Source organism: Glycine soja, chromosome 18 (genome assembly GCF_004193775.1).
Source record: "Glycine soja cultivar W05 chromosome 18, ASM419377v2, whole genome shotgun sequence".
Taxonomy (NCBI): domain Eukaryota; kingdom Viridiplantae; phylum Streptophyta; class Magnoliopsida; order Fabales; family Fabaceae; genus Glycine; species Glycine soja.
The window spans coordinates 10512058-10533130 of record NC_041019.1 but is presented as its reverse complement, the minus strand read 5'-3'; the positions used below and the strand labels follow the sequence as shown (position 1 = coordinate 10533130).

Here is a 21073-nt window from a genome sequence, read left to right as displayed (position 1 = left end):
ACTGTGTGTTCTCACTTCTAAGTGTGCTAAAAATGCAAGTTGAAATAAATGAAATAAAGTGAGAAGATTAAGTACTTAGAAAAAGTGCAACTCACAACTTCTAAACTTCATTTTTGAAGATCTCATGGTAAAAAGTGAGTTGTGAATTTCTCTTGAGTTCAAGAAGACACTTATTCACTCAAGCAAGGTTCTTGCTTATAATTGATTAGGTTGTGTCTTTCTTTGACTCTGTTTTTTGTGTACATTGTTAGCATATGAATGAATTTATGAAGGCATGCTAGAATAGGTTTTGCTAGTTTGGGGTAAGGGTAGGTTTCTCTTAGGATCTTATTCACAAAGGACCCTAGGGTTTGGTGTCTTTGTCTCTTTTTCTGAGGTAGGAACTGAGATTGATTGTAATTGCTTGTAAGAATTCTATATGCATAGTGAAAATCAAATTCGGGTTGGATTAGATAATTGGATTAGCTTATCTAAAGATAGAGTGAACCAATATAAAAAGGTGTACATCTTCTTTTGATCATATATTTTTTTCTAATTCTAGTCTTGATCAATTTACTGAAGGTAAAAGAAAATATCTTTTAAGAAATAACTTTAACAAAAGATTTTGTTTAAATGGTGATTGATTAAATATTGGTTTATCAAAAGTTTGTGATACGATCCTTGGTTTTTAACTTTGATTGTGAAAGTCTGATTTGATTTAGAAACCAATTCACCCCCCTCTTGGTTTGTGAGTTCCATCATCTTTTTCAATTAGGTCTCGAAAAAATCTAGCCTACCTTGCTGCTGCCAACCCTATATAGCTATAAAAATAACTAAGTTTGTTCCTTACTACTGCCATGATTGCATCAGCAGCACTACTTTTTAAAACTATAGCTTGATCTTGAGTTTTTTTGCCTCCATAAGACTTTCTCATATTTTTGTTCCCAATCCATGGATTTAACTTTAGCTTAGCTTCTTGATGTGCTCAAGCACATGGCCTTCAAAATTGTAGATAACAACAAGGTTTTTAAGGGAAAAAAAAAACCTCTCTCTCACACACACACACATACAAAGAAAGCTTTGCATAAATATACTTCATAAACTTTTCTTGTAATAATGAATACAAGTTTTTGCCACTTCCTTGAACCTTGAATAGTTTTTTTTTCTAGCAATCAAGTCCTAAATGTGTCTTTCTATTTTGCAAATAAAGTGTTACATGTAAATGAGCTTCCAATGATTCTTTAATAACTTTCAGAATTCTTCCCTTGGATCCAGAGAATAGATCAAGTGGATTGTACTCACTTAGTTGCAATTTCTACAAACATATTCGAAGAATTTCTAACTCATATTTAATGCCAAACAAATCATGTTGCTAAACCCAGAAAACTCATAATCTCAAAAACATACTTAGGACTCTCCCACTCAAGGAAAACTTCTATCTTAGAGGGGTATGCCACTATACCCCCTTGAGATATCACTTTCCATAAGAAACTAACTTTCTCCAACCAAAACTCACACTTGGACAACTTAGCATAAAGTTGTCGGTCCCTAAGGGTCTGCAGCACAATCCTAAAGTGCTCATGTTTCTTTCTAGTCTTAGAGTATACCAAAATATCATCTATGAATACTACCACAAAACTATCAAGGTAAAGGTGAAAGATTTTATTCATGTAATCTACACCAAAAGCGTTAGTCACACCGAAGGACATGACTAAATACTCATAGTGACCATAATGAGTTCTAAAAGCAGTCTTTGGAGTATCCTCTAACTTCATTAGAATCTGATGGTAATCTAACCTAAGGTCTATCTTGCTAAACACAAGCTCCTACCAGCTAGTCCATGAGGTTGTTTATTCAAGGCAAATGGTACTTATTCTTATTCAACTAGCGGTAATCTAAATACAACCTCATGGTTCCATCTCTATTCTTCACTAACAACACTGGTGCTCCCCATAGGGACACACTAGGTCTCATAAATTGCTTATCCAACAATTGTGCTAATTGTTTCTTAAGCTCGACTAACTCTATAAGAGACATCCTATAAAAGGCTATGGATATAGGTCCAGCATCGGGTACCAAGTCTATGGAAAACACTATCTCTCAATCAGGTGGTAAACCGTATATATCCTCAGGGAATAGTTCAGGAAACTCTCTGACAATAAGGAGGTCACCCATGAAACCTTTGTCTCTACTTCCAAGTTAGATAGGATCATATACACTTGAGCATCTTCTTTTAAAGATGTCATAACTTAGTTGGCAGAGATAAACATCTTATCCTTACTCACCCCAGAATCATCAAACACCATAATTTTATCAAAACAGTTTAACAAGACATGATTGGAAGATAACCAATCTCATAGCCAGAATAACATCAATTTGGCTCAAAGGCAAACAAATCAGATCAATCAAGAATGTTCTACCAGAAATTTCCACAGGACAATTCAAACACACATCAAAAGTTAACATGGATCCACTAGCCAGGGTCTCTACCACAAGATCATCATTCAAACAAGACACAAAAAGTTAAAGTTTCTCTTATATTCTGATTCCCCATTGCCTGGGCTAAGGCTTGGAGGGCATCAGCTGTCACATGATTATTTCATCCAACAATCACTCCCTATGCACACCAGGAAGTGAGAACATTGAAGGAATACACACAAGAAAGAGAATAAGACAATATCACACCTATCTTAAGTCCTTACTTAAGCTACCCTTGAGAGTTACAATGATGCCTCAAGAAATTACTCCTCTAAAAAAGTTCTCTCTCGAGACATTAACACTCATTTTCCATCTTTTGTATTCTTGAACGCTTGCCATAGCATCTCATTGCACTTCACAAATTATATAGATTGCCAGTCTGATAACTCATGACAAGCCATTGAAACTCATGGCATAGCAGACATCAAGGATACAAACATGTTATGACCACACCGACAAATATCTATAACCCACAAAAACACAACAAGGTGAGTAAAACACAAATAACCAAAACAATCAGGCACTCAAACATCCAACAAAGGAAACACAAAATGCACAGAGAAACATAACATACTCATAACTCACTGGTCAAAAGGTTCAACCTACTCCGATACCACTAATGTAACAACTCGCCTCGTTGCTATGATATCACTAACTCTAAAACGTGTAATTTCAATTTTTAAATGAAACTCCATTAATTTGATTATGAAAACAAGAGTAAATTTTTCACGATATACATGTCCAAACAATGCACAAATACTTAAATAAATATGTATATATATTAACTCGATATACATCATTCACATGACAAAAAGTAAATTAGTTTATACGTGTATCTAAATCTGAGATTTACATGCCCAAATTAAAAAAAATTACGGAACCAGTTACATAGGAGTTGATAACAAAACACAAATCTCTCCCAAAATAATTCTAACGTCATCACGTCGATTTGGCGGCTCCAACAAAAGAATCTCTCTCCACATCATCTATTATGGTTCATATGCTCCCATGAACGAAGATTCACGATCATCACAGGTACCAACCACACGGTACAAAATTACAAGGGTGAGTCTATTATAAAAGAAATCAACAAACATCAAATGACCATAATTAGCAAAAAACCAATAGCAAATACAATAATCATACACAAATATCCATCAGTCCAACATATACTTGTCAACTAGTCATCAACTTTTCCACAATTACAATCAATCATGCTTAGTATAATGCATGCATCTAACCTCAACTCTCAAATACAATTTGGTACCATTTGGCAGGAAATAGCCTAAGCGTGTCCACGTGACACTCACACTTAGGAAAACTAGGAAACAAGTGTTGAGGTCACCCTGTCGTGCACAGGCAACTCCCCTCTCCCTCCCCCATGGTGATCAACTTAGTCACAAGGGAGTTCTAAATCGAGTGACATGCCTCCAAGTACAAGTATTTTTCCTCGTGAAAACTTACAAGTACTTACTAACAAAGTTTATACTATTTCAATGTAGTATGAAGTATGAAACATGAGCACCATCAATGCACTGACCATGGATAATTAAAGATTATAAGTCTTCCCCCACTAAAAATGCTAAAAACTGTGTAGTCTCTCTATTTCTCCCACTAGGGATATCCAACATGGTCACTGCATCCCCCATGTACATACATAACATACATAATCACAATGACATCATCTCATCTCAATGACATTATCAACGTCAACATCATCTCATCTTAATGACATTATCATCATCAACAACATCTCATCTCAACATCATTTCATATCAACATTATCATAATCATCAACATCATCTCATATTACTTTATCATGAACATCAATATCATATGCAACCACTCCATGAAATGCCATGCATACTTGATTCCCATGAGATTTTCAGCTTGGGGTGATCAATATAGATACACCCCTTAACATAGTCTCTCTCCCTGACCATTAGGGAATGGCCTACCGTTAATCATGTGTAGGAAGTGTGATTTTATCAAATATAGACAAATGTGAGTATTATCTTACCTTTGTAAGGGTTGTAAGATCTTACATCTATAAGGATTCACCCACTTGTCTATTCTATAGGTCCATTTTCGTTAGCCACTAGAAAACCCTCAACACTACATTGAGAGCTTACCAAGAATCCTCAACTTACGTGCCTACCCATATGCAATGTCATGTACACATCTACAATCTTGATATCACATGTTCCTTCTATGTTATAAGTCATTGTTTTCCTCATATTATGCTAATGAATACATCTAATAGTTCACCAAGCCTAGGTAAGGCATTCTCACACTTTCAATTCTTACCCACATCATAACACTCCCCTTTACAAAAAGGTGAATTTCTTAACATAGTTCAAGAACTCTAGTGTAGCATCTTTAATCCTCACATGTCATACTATATATGAATAAACACACTTAACAAATCATATCAAATTCATCATATCATTGATTCACCAGTCATCTACGCAACAATGTGTGAGTTATCTTACTCATAGCCATCAAACTATCACAATTATTGCAAAGAAACGAAGAAGAAAAGCAATAAAACAATATAGCACTTAAGCCAATTTACGAGCAACTTACGAAATAAAAATTGGATGGATTAAAAATCATACGATGCATTGTTGGAAAACTTGAAATGATATTCTCTAACCATTCAATTGGTTTTCAAATATCATTTTTGTGTAAATAAAGAATTGGACACGAGGGTACACTATTCAATCACTTTTTTTCCTGACAGAAGTGTCAACTTTGGATAAGCATAGCTCCCTTGTTTCTCAGTATTTTTAAGTGTTTTTTGATACCAAATTGTCACCGTGGATGTCTATTTTCATGTCCAACAAACAAAATTCAATTTCGTTCACCATAAACAAATTTATCACAAAATACCAATGCATGTTGTGCCAAAAATGCAACAGATAACAAGCATTTCATTTTCATCCATCATATACTCAAGTTCAATCCATTTATACCACAAACTAATCATCAAAACAATACTTCAAGTAGATATGAGACATCACAACACAATAAAGTATAGGATGGAGCTTCCCTCACCCAAACAATTTTTCAACGATTTCAAGCTTCTTATAGAGGGAGAGTAAATGATAGAACTTTGTGGCTTTTGAGAGGTCTTTTGTCAACTTATTTATGAAATCAACTATTAGAAACCTAAACCAACATCACAAAAAAATTTAATCAAAATTTTAGCCATTCCCTCAAAAACCTAAAAACCCAATCAGGGTTTTCTTGAGGAAGGATGAATAAGAACCAATGGATCAAGAAGATGCAAGAGATAGACTTGCCACTTGTATCTAATAAAAAAAACTTCTAGATTTGGAAGACAAGGTCTCTTGGAATGAATCTTACAACCCAAGCTCTTGAGGAAGAGAAAAAGAAAAAGCGTTTGGAGAATGAAGGAAGAAATGAAAAGGTTTTGGAAATTTTAGAATTTTGTTGTTTGTACCCTTGTTTCCTCTAAACACACCTCCATTTTCTCTATTTTGTATTAAAAAAAAAAAAGCTCATTTACACGGAAGAACATAGCTCAAACTCATGTAAACCCACCAAAACATATCAAACACTAAAAAAAATGTTTAAATTATCATTATTATCAAACGACATAATTTAAATTTAATTCCTCTTTTGTTATAATCAATCACTAAATCATAACATTTAGAAAACCATGATGCCACATGCCACATATGCATCGGATTATTATCCACTTTTAGGGGCCTAGTGATAGTTTACTTTTTTTTAGTTATTATAAGTCTTCTCTCTTTAAAAAAAAGTGCAATGTAGGTTTTTGTTGTGTCCTATATGTGTCAAGTTATGTCACTTGCATTATGTTCAACAAGTTTATGGGGAACACCATAGACTTGTAGAGAGAGAAGTTGAAATCAAATCATATATGATCTATCATTTTTTATGCTTCATTTTGTTTCTTTAATCATATAAGGATAAAACAACTTTGGTCCCTATGCTTTGCATTCGGTGACTATTTTTGTCCCTATAATTTGGAATCAAATCATATATGATCTATCATTTTTTATGCTTCATTTTGTTTCTTTAATCATATAAGGATAAAACAACTTTGGTCCCTATGCTTTGCATTCGGTGACTATTTTTGTCCCTATAATTTGGAAATGATTAATTTAGTCCACAAAGGTGAAAAAATTGCAACATAGTCCAAGCATCAAGTATCCTTTATTTCCTTTAATGTTGAGTGCATATGTGGCATGTGGTTGTTGATGTGGCAAATCCACATGTGCAAAGGGACGTTCAATGTTAGCGCACAATGTTTATGATTAAAATGTCAGTGGATTCTCTTACCATTGATTTTTAAATTTATGAAGTTAAAACATATTTAAGAAACTTATTCTTCTTGATTTCATTCTAATAGGTTTTTATGGAACGAAAAAATGATCCCCAACAAATATAACTAAATGATAAAATGGTCCATGACAAATCATGTTGCTGCTAAAGTGTCGCCACCGACATCACTATTGAGACTACGATAATAAATGTTGACATGAAAAACCAAATGACATATTTCTTATTTTAGCCTTCTCTATCTTTCTCCTCCCATTGCAAACCACCACCTTGAGGCTCCTAAAGTGTAGCCATCGCCAAAACAAAGATCTTCGTGCCATGCTCTCCAATGCCAACCATTGCATCTTTGTTGAGGTCGATGCCTCTACCACTACCAATCTTGGAAGCGACCTTGACGACGGCACGGCAGACCCTCGCTGCACTCAAGCCCAAGTGCAAACCTTTTTCGGATGCCATTCTCACATCTTTGGGGTTTTAATTGTGCATTGGATCTAAAATTGTGACGGTAATTTTGGAGGGTTTTTAATTTTGAGGGTCTCAAAAGAGGAACAAAGTGATGAAGGGGGAGGGTGATGAAGAAGGAATGATTAATGGAGAGAGAGAGAGAGATTTGGGGGATGAAGTGGAAAATCAAAAGAGGAGAGCAAGTCATCAAGGACAGATTAAGAAGTAAAAAAAGAAAAAAAAAAAATAAATAATTATTGACATTTAGTCAACCTCATGACTCCTAGAACAAAATATAGATCAATAAAAGAAATTAAAAATAACAACTAAACACGAGAACTTCGAGGTTGTTTGATCATAACTAGGATCTCCAATTTAAATTTATGAAAATGAACAATATATAGATTGATAAAAGAAATTAAAAATTACACACGATAACTTCGAGGTTCGAGGTTGTTTGATCATAACTAGCATCTCCAATTTAAATTTATGAAAATATGACTGCATTAATTTCTGTACGATTAGTGGCCGTAGTAGGGGGGATCGAACAACATCCTTATAAACTCCTCTGCACTAACTTCAGGACAATCTGCATATTTTATAACTTAAAAATAGATATAACATCTGATAATCATGAGAAGAAATAGTACACTAATGGGGAAGCAAAATAAAAAATGAGGCACCCCTGTTATAAATTATAATTGAACCACGATTAAGCCTCTATCCTAGCAAGCTTTAAAATACTTTTCGCAAAAGGTAATGTTTTCTTCCTTTTCCTTTTAAGACCTCAGGCTGTGATATTTTCAATTCTATGGTAATTAACATGAATAATAAATTAACAGACATTAAACCTATGCAATGTCGAACAAATAAAACAAGTCAAGGTTGATCACTAAATCTATCATTAAAAATAAAATAATGGCAAATATAGTGTTCCTTTATCATTTATATAATAGAATTTGTCATCCAACAGACAAGAGTGTATAATACATTGACCTCCCCTGAGCATTATGATTCCAATGCAAACATCCCAATATACTTTTAAAAACTACATTGAAAAATAACTTTTGAATAAGAAATATTCCTATTTAATTTTTCAAACATATATACCACTTTGTATCATTTTTTTGGTAAACTGATTAGTGTTACTGAGGTAAAACTACAAACTACTTATTTTTCCAGTGAGTCTTGTATACAATTTAGTGACCTCTTATCATAATGATTCATGAATACTTTTTTTTATAATCTTTTGGCCTCTGTATTGTCCATTTATTTATTTTAATGCAGAAAACGGCCAATTTGAATTTCAAAGAAATGATAGTATTTTTTTTATATACACACATTATGTCAGCAAAATCTGAAGTCCATGGTCCCATCACTCCCATGCATCCACACCCAGTAAACCTCAGAATAAAAATCCACAGTATTAGAAGTAAAAGTTTTGCTGTAAAATTAGAATGTTGACAAGGATAAGATTGGAATAACTTACTATCTTGGTCTGCTTCGTCAACCATCTCCTGAATGTCTCTGTTAGTGAAATTTTGACCTGGCTCTTTCGCAATGCACTTGATGTCTGATGCAGATATCTTTCCCTAAATTGACCACAAGTAATGAAAATAAAAGAGTAAAAATGATGTATAACGTGAAGAACTTTACATTTTGATCATGATTAATAATATGGATAGCTTTCATGAGCACCTCTTTACTGTCCCGCTCTCCTATTTTGGTTGTCATCATGTACTCAAATTCTTCATAATCAATTGCTCCACTTCCATCCTTGTCCAAATCTGCTTTCATTTGATTAATGAGCTGAAATGACACCACACATTGTCCATTAGAAATGCAAACATAACGAACAAAAAGAATAGCATCAGGAAATTCTGTATGATGTGTGCATAAACTACTACAATGCTAAATTTAATTTCATCACAAGCAATTGACTCCCTAATACTAAATAAGTAGAACCACATGTAAATGTTAAATAAAACAATAAAAGAGGAGGGGCAGGTTAGCTTCGGTTATCATGGACATGGAGACAGATAGATGACTCCCTTCCTCGTGACAATGATTGGGAATTCTAGGAGGAAATCATTGAAATTTGTAACTTACAAAATTCAATTCAATGATTCAATCATAAGAATATTGAATGCATGTACTAGTAGTATATGGGTAATACCTCTTCTGTCATTTCAAATCCAAGGGCCCTGTCAAGATAAAAATGTCCGTCACAAAAACAACACAGCTAAATGATATGACACATTTTAAGAATGTGAATGGCAACAATACCTCATGGCAACATTCAGATCCTTGGCATCAATAGTACCTACAGATAATCAAAATAATAGCATTAATAAAAAATGAAGAAGAAAACTATTTAAACGTGGTGTTATTTTGATGCTAAAGTCTGTATACTAAACCTGAGCCATCAGTATTGAATAATTCAAAGGCTTCCCTAATCTCCTGTTTCTTCTGTGTTGTCAAATGATGGTGTCCTCTGGGTATATTATTGTACCTCTTGGATTCCCCTCCATATAAAGATGACTGATATAGGAATTGAACAAGTTAATGGTTTGTTTTTTTTTTTGTTCTCAACCCTATATTTGATACATAAAATAAAGGGAAGCCACTCACTTAGGCACATATCTAAAAAGAAGTAAATATTTGCGAACAATCGTAAATGATACAAGAACTAATGATCAATGATCTACTGGTTTCATTAAGGGAGTAAAGAGGGTGATCGTACCATTTTCGTTTGAGATAGGGTACTGACAAACCACGATAGAGACGTTCCAGAATCCCTCTTTTCTCACTTTTCAAAAATTCAACGTCTTCTCTGTATTTAAGGATTTTAATGAAGTAAATGAAACAATCATGTCCAAAATCATTAGCAGTTTTCAATCTTCACATTCTTCACAAATTATTCTCAAGAAACAATGATGTCCAACATATGCTGCTAGACCCCAATAACCCTTCATCAGATAGATGTCACATACATCCACTATCTATTTCACTATATTGTATGCTTTGTAGCAGAAACAACAACTTTGTTTTGTTTCTGCAGTAATTGAAACATAAAAGAAAAAGAAAGGAGTAATTATGAATATCACCCACAATCAATACCTGATTCAAGTTCGATTTGAGATGCGATAATCGCGATCAATGAGAAAATCAGAAGAACAATTTGACACGCGATACGGGTTTGAACGGTTTGGGAGAAAATCTGGAAAGATTGAGAGCGATTGTGAGAGACAAAAGTGGGGATTAAGGCTTGTATTATAACGGTGTAACCGTGCAAACATGAAGGAGAAATCAGTGGAAGCATCCCATAAATGTTAAGTTTTATATAATTAAAAATTATAATAAATAAATAGTTTAAAAAATATAAATTTTATTATAGCTAAATTTTTTAACAAGTGAATGTTTGTAAATATATAAATTTTATTTTAAATTTAAATATAAGGTTATTTTTAGTTATTTACTTTATTAGAATTTAATTTAGAAGCAAAAAAAAAAAATAGTATATTAAAAGAGATAAGTGGTTAAATATTGACAAAGATAAGAGGATACTAATATAAGATGGCTGAGAATTTTCTTTAAACTAATAGTAAGAGTAGTGTGTTAAATGAATCTCAAAAAACAAAAAAAAAGTTGAAAATGTTAATTAATTGAGTGAAGATACCACTCTCTATATTATATATTTTAATTTATAATATAAGATCCACTGTATTCATAAAAGATATAAAAAGCGATTTGGAGAAAAAAGAACCCCTAAAATGGATTTAAAGTAGAGTTGGCAGATCAAGAGTGATTTAGTCTAAATAAGGATAATCCTGTTTCACACACTATTTGTAACCATAACTTTTTTTCATGGCATCATTTCTTTTAAACATGCTTGTCCAAGCATGGCATATCCAAAGCTATAACATGGTTGGGTTTACTATGGCAGAAGCATAAAATATTAAAAATTGTCCCTTCATTGTCTTGGGATTAGGACTGAGCCCTTATAAATTGAGTTTATAAATAGGCCAATCCAACTGTAGTAATCCAGAATTAGAGCCCCAAATCTTAGATGCACGTATAAACTTATAAACACAACTAAGAATAATGTTTGAATCGCTGTGAACCACCCAAGTAATGTATGAACATCAGTATTACCACCAACATTTACTACTAAAAGACATGCTTATGGAATAACAATATATATCTACATTGTAAATAAGTTACCAAGAGTTTTTTACTTATGCCAAGTTTTTAGGGTACTCAAAGTAAAGTCATGAAGCTTTTCACTAGAATCAAAGATCTTTGTCAAAAGGAATATTTGGGAAACATGTATGCAGCTTGAACCTGCTACACAGCAGGTAGCTACTAGTGGGAGTCTCTGCCTTGCTGGACTCAAATTGACAGACAAGAAACATCAATTTGTGAAAGTGGAGATGATTTTGGTGAAGAACCGAATACCGGTTCACAAGAAGACGAGCTCCTGTTGATCATCATCTCTTCCTCAGGTGACTGTATAAAAGGTGGATTGTGCATCTCATTGCTAACTTTGACATTAGCAAGTGATGTCTCATTCAAGTCAAGGTCCAAAAGTTCATCTGTTAGAACAGAATGCCATATATATAGCTTATAGTTAGTGTCTTGGACCTTAGCAACTTATAAAGTGTTTCATAATTAACAGACCTTCAAGTTTGAGATTCTTAATCCATTTAACTATGTCTGAGTTATAAATTGATTGTACTACTTTATTCTCTATTTGAATGGGAGAAAAAGCAGCATGCATATTAAGTCCACCTTTGGATGGCATATATATATTATCAAAACATCATTATATACATGAATATTCTGCTATATGATAAAGTGCATAGACAAAGGGGCAATTTATGGAGATGTATAAAATTTCCTCGAAATGGTTCTTATGAATGAGAGCAAAATTGGAGATGCACACAATAATAAACTTACACTCTTTTAATGCAATGTAAGCAATTTTTGTAGCATTCTCTTCTGACTGTTTCTTGGATCTACCTCCCTTTCCATGAAATTCCACACCCTCTACTTCCACGGTGGAAAAGAAAGTTGGCATGTGAGGTGAACCAGCCTGCATAGTTTTATTTTTAGTTTGTGAAAGCGTTCTCTCTCAGTTAGTCTCAGGAATGAAGTCTTGAATGAACCAGAGTCACCCTGAACAAGGAGGATACAAATCCATATTCAATTGTATAAATTTTTAATGCTGACAGAACACGCAAACATACAGGTGAACACATGAATAAAATTGACCTTTGAATGCAGTTGATCTACTATTACTGAAAATCAGGCTATCATCTATTGAAATATAAACCTCTTCCATAAATCAACTTTTCTTTACACTGAATAATAAGTGAACGTTGAAATATTATATATTACTATAAAGATAAAACAAGTATTCTTAAACTGAACAAAAACATATACATAAAGACATCCATAAAAGATAAGAAAAAAGAACCTACTGAGACATTCCATATATTTTGGAAAACATCAGGCAACTAAGTATTATACATTAAGAATGCCAACTTAACTAGTGATTGATATTACTTCATATATTGTTGTAGAAGTTCATAAGTAGTTGCTAATATGTAGAAACTGTTGTCATAGTTATGGCTCTGAAAATTGGGGTATGTGTTTGTTCATTGAGACCAAGATAACATAACCTTTTGACTTACCAGAAATTCAGACTAATATAAGCGATTTGCTGTAGAAATACACACATACACAAAAATCGTTAATTTTGTGGACAAGGTAGAGGATATAGCAGAATTTACACAAACTAAGTTCAGAAAGTAAGGAGGAAAGAAATTATTCACCATCTATAATGACTGAAGATTGTGCTGGAATTGGAATATCCTGAGGTTTAACTTCTCCAATTTGCTCTCGTGTGTCATGTTCAGATGTTTGTGTTGAAGAGCCTAGACAGTCATAAAGCACAAATATTAAGTGGAGCACAGTTGTACAAATTTAGGGCAACAACTTCTACCCTATATGATATGAAGTTGATGTAACATTATTAGTTCCTACATCATATTGTTTTCTTCATCCTTTTGTTACTACAAGGCATAATAGTAACCAGGGAAACTATACAAGAAAGCCTTTTGACAGAATTGATTTAAATAATATGATTCTAAAATATAAGATATGATGCTAAATTTCATACTTGAATTCTAGTTTGTCTATTATGAAATCAATAAAAATCTGCAACAAAAAATGCCATTGTCAATACCAATTCAAGGACAAAAACTTATCACCCATTTAAAAACAAATTTTTTTTAAACACCTACGCAACTTATCATCCTCTTTTGATCAAACAATTTTGAGGTTCTGAAACCATTTCACTGAACAAAGTGATAATTTTCAACCAAAATTCAAGGAACACAGACATGAACACAGAAGAAATTTGTATTCTGAGAACTGTCCGAATCAGCTATGCTGCTATGGTTCAATATGAACACAGACATGACTTATAAACAATTCAAGGAATCAAACACATAACTCACTTCACAAAACCATAATTCCCAACCTCAAGACCATCATCCCGAGCAAGAAGAAAACACTAAAGAAGGCAACTTTCCAAGGAAACAGACAGAACCTAGAAAGGGAAATTTGTGGAGTACCAGAAGAGAAGCTGAGGAAAGCAAGCATGGCAGCTTGGTTGTTAGCTTCTTTAAGGGAACTAAAGGCACCGGACGTGAAGGAGACACAATTGACATAAACAGAAGCCTTACGTATGTGATCTGGACCATCTTTCATGCCAGAGTACCTAGGCAAACCCCACTTTCTCTGGTGGCCAGCTCTTGCAACTTTGCCTTGTACATTTTCACCTTCACACACAACAAGAGAAAGAACTCACCAACCAATATATACATGGGAAAAAGAACTAATGTAAAAGATTGGATTAGTAAAATCAGTCAAGTTTAACATCTATGTACTAATGGTGTAATGGTATTTTAAATTGTCAACCAATCAGAAATCATTTTAGAAATGACTTAGGTATCCACCTCAACCGCCACAGTGACTATGATGTCTATCATCTTCCTTCTTTGAACCCTATGTTTTGTTGATGATCGACAAAAGGAAGACAAGTGAAATTTTGATCTCATTGGAGCATTAATTTTATCTCTGTTATGCTTTTATTGTAATACATCTTTTTGTATAGCTTTTTCATATATATTAATATATGAGTGATTGGATAATTCTTTCTGTTTTTCTTTGGTATCTTATTATGTTTATCATGAAAAAAAAATGTTGGACTTAGACGGAGTACATACATTTTTTTTCATCATTGTTTTTATTTGCATGAAAAGCACAATTATGTTTGGGTTGACTACTTAGTATTTTATGAGGAGATTGTTAGAACCAAAGACATTGGATGATGTCTAGTCTCTAAAAAATCTTATAGTTTTGATGATAACAAATGTATTAATATTTGGTGAACTAATGAATTTCACTGTGTCTTGCATGAATATATGTTATCATTAAAACCAACCTTGGTATTGAAATCCTTATCCTATGTTTTATTCTGATCATATCTTATAGTGTCCAATATAGCATTTGATCTTGATACTTGTTTTATTAAAAGAACTAACCAACGTCCAACCCTGTAAATGAACAAGTATCTAAAGCTTTGTGAAAACCAACATCCAATGTGCTGAGACCCTTTGAATGTCTAGAATGGAGATAAACAACTCACACAAATGTTTCTATCTAAGTTAGTTATCGTCCAATGATCACAGAGTACACGTATACACATCATGAAGTTGATCAATGTTCTAGAAACTGTTTATTTTCATTCCCTCATAATTTTTGAAATGCTAATCATTTGAAGTTCAAGTGTATATTGAGACAGGTTGGCAAAAAGGTATATTCTCTGCAGACTGTTGCTAATAAAAGTAGTGGAAAGCATAATGGAAGGGATAATACTATTTTTACCTTTCTCTCTCCATCTCAAGTTGCCATGTTGCATCATTACCAGCTATGAGAGAACAAATATTTTCGTGAAGGCACTAAATTCCACAACGGTCACATATTTCTAGATGACCAAGCGCATCAAGAAACAACTTTTGCAATCTGTGGTATTGAAGTGCTGCCAAATTTGCTTTGATAATCTAAAGTCTTTGAATGATCAAACACAAGTGCTTAATGTGTTATCCTTTGCTTAGCAAAGTTCTTTGTAATTTGTTCTTAATTGTATATCATATTTATGAGAGTTGATGTGAAGTTGTTTTTCATCAAACTATTAATTGGTAAGCTGGGAGTGACTTAGTAACCAAAGAATATTTGGTGTTTATCAATCTCAAGGAGAGATTGAGGGTGTGCCAGAAGTGACCTAAAGAATACTTATGCACGCCATAATTGACAAGGTATAAGGCTTATTTTAATCAATTTTTTATTAGTGAAACCCTTCAAATCCTTGAAGGAGTACCATATGTGATTCAAGAGTTTGAGTGAACAAATATAAATCAAATATTTATACTCCTTTAAAGTTTTAGCTTGTTTTCTCTTGTGCTCATTTTAACACACCTTAGATGTACAAGATATTTGCAAAATATATTTTGAGAAAACTGTTTTTAGCCTTGTTGACGATCTTTGTTGAAAACCTTGTTTTACAAATTACAAAACTTGGCAATAAACTGGGTTGGACGATCTTTTAACATATATGCTTTTCAAGTGTTTTTTCATATATGCTTTTGAAAAAGGTTTTATCTTCGAGAAAAAGATTTATGTTTTCATTAGCACACTATTTAATTCCTCTTTTAGTGTGTTTTATTTATTTCGCAAAAAATATTTAAGCCTTAATCAAAATTGGCCTTGATCAATTTAATTTCTAGTATAAAAAATCCAACTTATGAAAGTTAACTCAATTGTTAATTTTAAGGTACCATTTGGGATGATTTTTAGTTGTAAGTTTCAAAATTTTTAAAAACAATAACTAGTTTTTATTTTTTAAAATTAGTTACAGTTGTTATAGTCACTTTCAACTTAGCATAAAAAGAGTATGAAATCCCAATTTTAAACACAAAACAACCAATGCAAACCCCAAATTCATTTCTGAAGATGCCCCCTACAGCTAAGCCCGGGCTTCCCCTTACTGCTCAATTTGTGTGCCCTTTAACCCAACCAAGCAGCAAAGGATGGCAATCCACTTTCTTTATTCTTGGTGATTTACTCGGATGACCTTGAACTAAGAAGTTTAAGATGGGGAATTCCTCCACTGAATTCGTAAAAATTGATTACCAGCAAGCGATACTGAGGCTGACCATATGATGAATAAGTAATATTTGATTTCAAAATCTAAGATGAGCAGTGCATTGCCTGGCCTAGCTAAGTCCAGATATAACGAACCTTTGGGCAGTGAAGGAATAAGTGATTGGATGATTCCATACCAATATAACAATGATCACAGTGCGAAGTTGTGACATAGCTATGCATACGATGGTTATCATTAGTTGTAACTTACCACACAAAAGCCTCCAAAAGAGAAAAGTGCGAGATGGCGAAATAGAAGCATGCCATATAAGAATGCCCCAAGAGACTGTAGGAATTTAAATTAAGGCATCTTTGAATGTTAAATCACCAGCGACCTAGGGCTTCCATTCAGGATGTTAGTATAAAGCAATAAGAAGAAGAGAAAGGAATAAGGAGAACAGAGAAAAGAAACAAAGTTTTAACGTGGTTCGGCACACAATGTATGTACCTACGTCCACGACTACACTAAGAAAACTTTCTTGTTACTTGCACATTTTAAAGCTTATAAGGTGTCTCTCTATATATAACACTAATGAGACACAAGTTTTACAAACCAAGTGATGTGAACCTAACTAGGAGCGGATCGCTTGATACAGACTACGGAGATTTGGATGATGCCACTTCCGATGAAGGAAGATAAGTCAGGGTAGACGCCACAAGGATTACCTTGATAAGTCTGACATTGGTTCAATAAAGAACCCAGAGAGAAGCTCTCACCAAATTTTATCAAATGCCAAAAGTCCTTTTATTGAAAACAAAAACCAATACTTATAGTGTATCTGAACAAAAAGATAAAAATAGACATGAGCCTTCTAAACAGTTTGGGCCAAAATTACAATAAATAAAAATTATTAATAAAAATAGAACATATTTATTATGGGCCTTCAAATTAATCTGGGCCTTCAGCAACAATTAATAGTCTTGATAGTGTCTCTGCCTCTAGGCCTTCATCCTTCTCCACTCGGGGGCTTTGTCCTTCTCCACTTGGGCCTTTAGCCTGTATTTGGCCAATTTTAGGATTCTCATTATTCCTTCCTTCTTGGAAAACATTTGCCCTCAAATGTCCAGGATCATCACCAGGTTCAAGTACCACTTCCTTCCTTTTCTTGTTGGCTTGCTTGGTATAGCTTTCATTCTTCTTTGCAATTTGCACCTTCACTTGGTCATACAATCTTTTCACATACTCAACTTTGGCCTGTGCATCCTTATGTTGAGTCTCTTGGGGCTTGCTGTTGTAAGTTGGCCTGTTAGGCAATGAAGCTTATGGAAGGAGATCAACTTGATGTTCTATGCATCTTGAAGGTGGCAGTCCATGAGGAATCTCCTTGGGAAAGACATCTTTAAATTCCTGCAATAAGGGTTGAATACTAGGAGAAACATAAATAGTTAACTGATTAGAATTATCACTCTCTCTCTCTCTCTTGTGTATCACTCCATCTCTCAAGTGTATCACTCTTCCTTTTTCTATTCCTCTGTGATGCCTCACTATTGTCTCTCTCTTGTTCTCTCTTTTCTCTCCTTCTGATTTGGTCATCACACATTTCTCTGAGGGATAGAGGTTTATGAATAATTTTCTGGTCATGGTGCTGGAAAGAAATATTGTTGGTGAAGCCATCATGCACTGCTTTGGTATCCTCTTCAATGTTGGCCCTCACTAATGCCATCTCCATCTCCTTGTCCTCAACAATCAAACTTCCCTGGGATAACCTCTGGAGTTTCTGTAGCATGGTTCTACTGTAACTAGTTGGAACATACCTCTTTCGCATAACCCTTCTCATCTCAGTCCATGTATCTATCTCCTGCCCTTCTTCTCTCTTCATCTCTCTTTGATTTTTCTTCCACCAAACAAGGGCATAGTCTGAGAATGTAGCTGCTGCTAACTTCACCTTCTGCTCTTCCGGATAATCATTGTAGGAGAATGCATGCTGAATCTTCATCTCCCAGGTAAGGCAGGCGTCTGGGTCACTCCTGCCTTTAAAAGAGGATACATTGAGTTTTACTCCCTCAATTCTGTCTTGCCCCTCTATTCGGTTCAATTCATCATTGACCCTTCTGTTGCCACCATAAGGTCTCCCAACATTTGGATTCATTTGGTGCTCTTGTCCTTCTATTCGCCTGTAGAGCTCTTCATTGTTACGTTTCAACAAACGTTGCATTTGTGTAGTCATCGCGTCCAGTAATAACCAGTTGATGATATACACCACCATTGTCACCAGCTCCTGCCATGATTAAGGAACAAAGAATTTTGCAGTAATTTTAAAAAAAAAATCCAGGACATCAACACACTCTACTCACGTGTTTCTCTCTTTGATGGTAGTTCACTCGTGTTTGATGCTCTCAATATAGGCTTTTGTGTAATGTATTCACTTTTGCCTTTTACCACTCGTGTTCACTCTTAAGTTCCTGGAGACCAAATTAGACACGCAAGGTAATATAAAATAAAAGGAAAGACAATATAATTATCACAGATTGAGTAACAAATTTGATTTGGGATAATAACTTGGACTTGATTTGGATACCAGATTGGATTTGATTTGGATAAAAGATAAGATTTGATTTGGATAAAAGATCAGATTTGATTTGGATAATATATTAGATTTGATTTGGATAACAAATTAGATTTAATTTGGATAACAGATATGATAATAAATAAGATAATAGATAGGATAACAGATAAGATAACAGATATGACAAGTAAACTTTAAATGCTCATAACTTTGGCTACGGTTGTCCATTTGAGGCCAACTATATATCAAAACGCTCAGAATTCAGAGGAGAATCCAGATAAGGGGATTTGGTACACGATTTTCTACAAAAAAAGCCTCTAATGGCCTCAATTTCGTGTTCAAAGATCAAACACCTATTTTTTTCTTCTTTTATTCTTTTTTTTTTTAAAAAAAAAATTTCTGCAACTTTTTTTTTTACTTGAAACAAAACTCAAACAGATTTTTTTTTGACACAAAGTCTGAAAGACACAAGAAACAAGAACAAGAACAAAAACAAGAACGAAACAAAGACACAAACAAGAACAAAAACAAGAACAAAACAAAGACACAAACAAGAACGCAACAAGACGCAAACAAGAAAACAAATAACAGAACAAGGAAAAAACACGAACCTGTACAAATTAGAAAGAAAAATGATAGGATAGGATAGAAGTTGTATCAAGAGCTGAAGCTCTGATACCAGATGATGTGAACCTAACTAGGAGCGGATCGCTTGATATAGGCTACGGAGATTTGGATGACGCCACTTCTCCGGTGAACGAAGATAAGTCAGGGTAGACGCCACAAGGATTACCTTGATAAGTCTGAGATTGGTTCAACAAGGAACCCAGAGAGAAGCTCTCACCAAATTTTATCAAATGCCAAAAGTCCTTTTATTGAAAACAAAAACCAATACAAATAGTGTATCTGAACAAAAAGATAAAAATAGATATGGGCCTTCTAAACAGTTTGGGCCAAAATTACAATAAATAAAAATTATTGATAAAAATAGAACATATTTATTATGGGCCTTCAAATTAATTTGGGCCTTCAGAAACAATTAATAGTCTTGATAGTGTCTCTACCTCTGGGCCTTCATCCTTCTCCACTTGGGCCTTCATCCTTCTCTACTTGGGCCTTCGTCCTTCTCCACTTGGGCCTTTAGCCTGCATTTGGCCAGTTTCATGATTCTTATCACCAAGCGATGTGGAACAAAGGAACTAAGACCACAAAACTCTAACAATTCTCCCACTTGGGGTCTAAGTTCCAAAACTCTAGCAGCTCCTTGAAAGCAATGAGTTCATCGACTCTTTACCTAGTGTAACACCTTCATCTTTAATTATCCTTGAAGGCTGACTGAGGCAATGCAAAGCCTCAGCTTGTCAGTTGTAATAGTTTTAGTCAACATATCTGTTGGATTCTCTGATCATAAGATCTTCAGCAAAGATAAGTCTCCATCATTTATCAACTCCCTGATAAAATGATCTCTTAATTGAATATGATTGCATCTAGAATGGAAGACTGGATTCTTAGAAAGACTTATAGCACTTTGACTGTCACTGAACATTGAAGCATTATCTTGTTCTTTCCTTAATTGATTGAGAAAATTCTTTAGCCAAATCATCTCCTTAGCTACTTCTGAGATAGCTATGTACTCGGCTTCCGTGGTTGAGAGAGCAACTATATGTTGAAGTTTAGACTTCCAACTCATAGCAGTACCTCCCAAAGTAAAAATGTAGCCCATGGTGTGCTTTTCTTGGTATCAAAATCTCCTCCCAAGTCTGCATCTGAAAATCCCTGTAAAGTGAGATTGCTTTTTCTGAATCACAAACACATCCCTGAAGTACCCTTCAGATATCTAAGTATCCACTTTACCCCTTCACAATGCTCATTTGCTGGATTTGATAGGAACCTACTGACAAATTCCACTGCATGTGCTATGTTAGGTTTGGTACACACCATGGCATACATCAATCTCTCAACTACTAATGCATATGGTACTCTTGACATGTAACATTTTTCTTCATCTGTATGCAAAAATTACTTTGAAAAATTCAAATGAGATCCCAAAGGGGTATTCC

At 34.2% G+C, this 21073-nt stretch overlaps 1 protein-coding gene across 1 annotated transcript; it reads right to left on the bottom strand.

Annotated features, from left to right (window-relative positions):
• Positions 1-7553: 7553 nt before the first annotated feature.
• LOC114395873 (probable calcium-binding protein CML20) lies at positions 7554-10530 on the bottom strand. Its single transcript, XM_028357740.1, has 8 exons — positions 10354-10530; positions 9977-10066; positions 9651-9774; positions 9520-9556; positions 9410-9437; positions 8932-9042; positions 8723-8825; positions 7554-7822 (listed from the first exon to the last, which is right to left on the bottom strand). The coding sequence occupies exons 2-8, from the start codon at positions 9977-9979 to the stop codon at positions 7755-7757; spliced, it is 474 nt and encodes a 157-aa protein (XP_028213541.1). The 5' UTR covers positions 9980-10066; positions 10354-10530; the 3' UTR covers positions 7554-7754.
• Positions 10531-21073: the final 10543 nt, after the last annotated feature.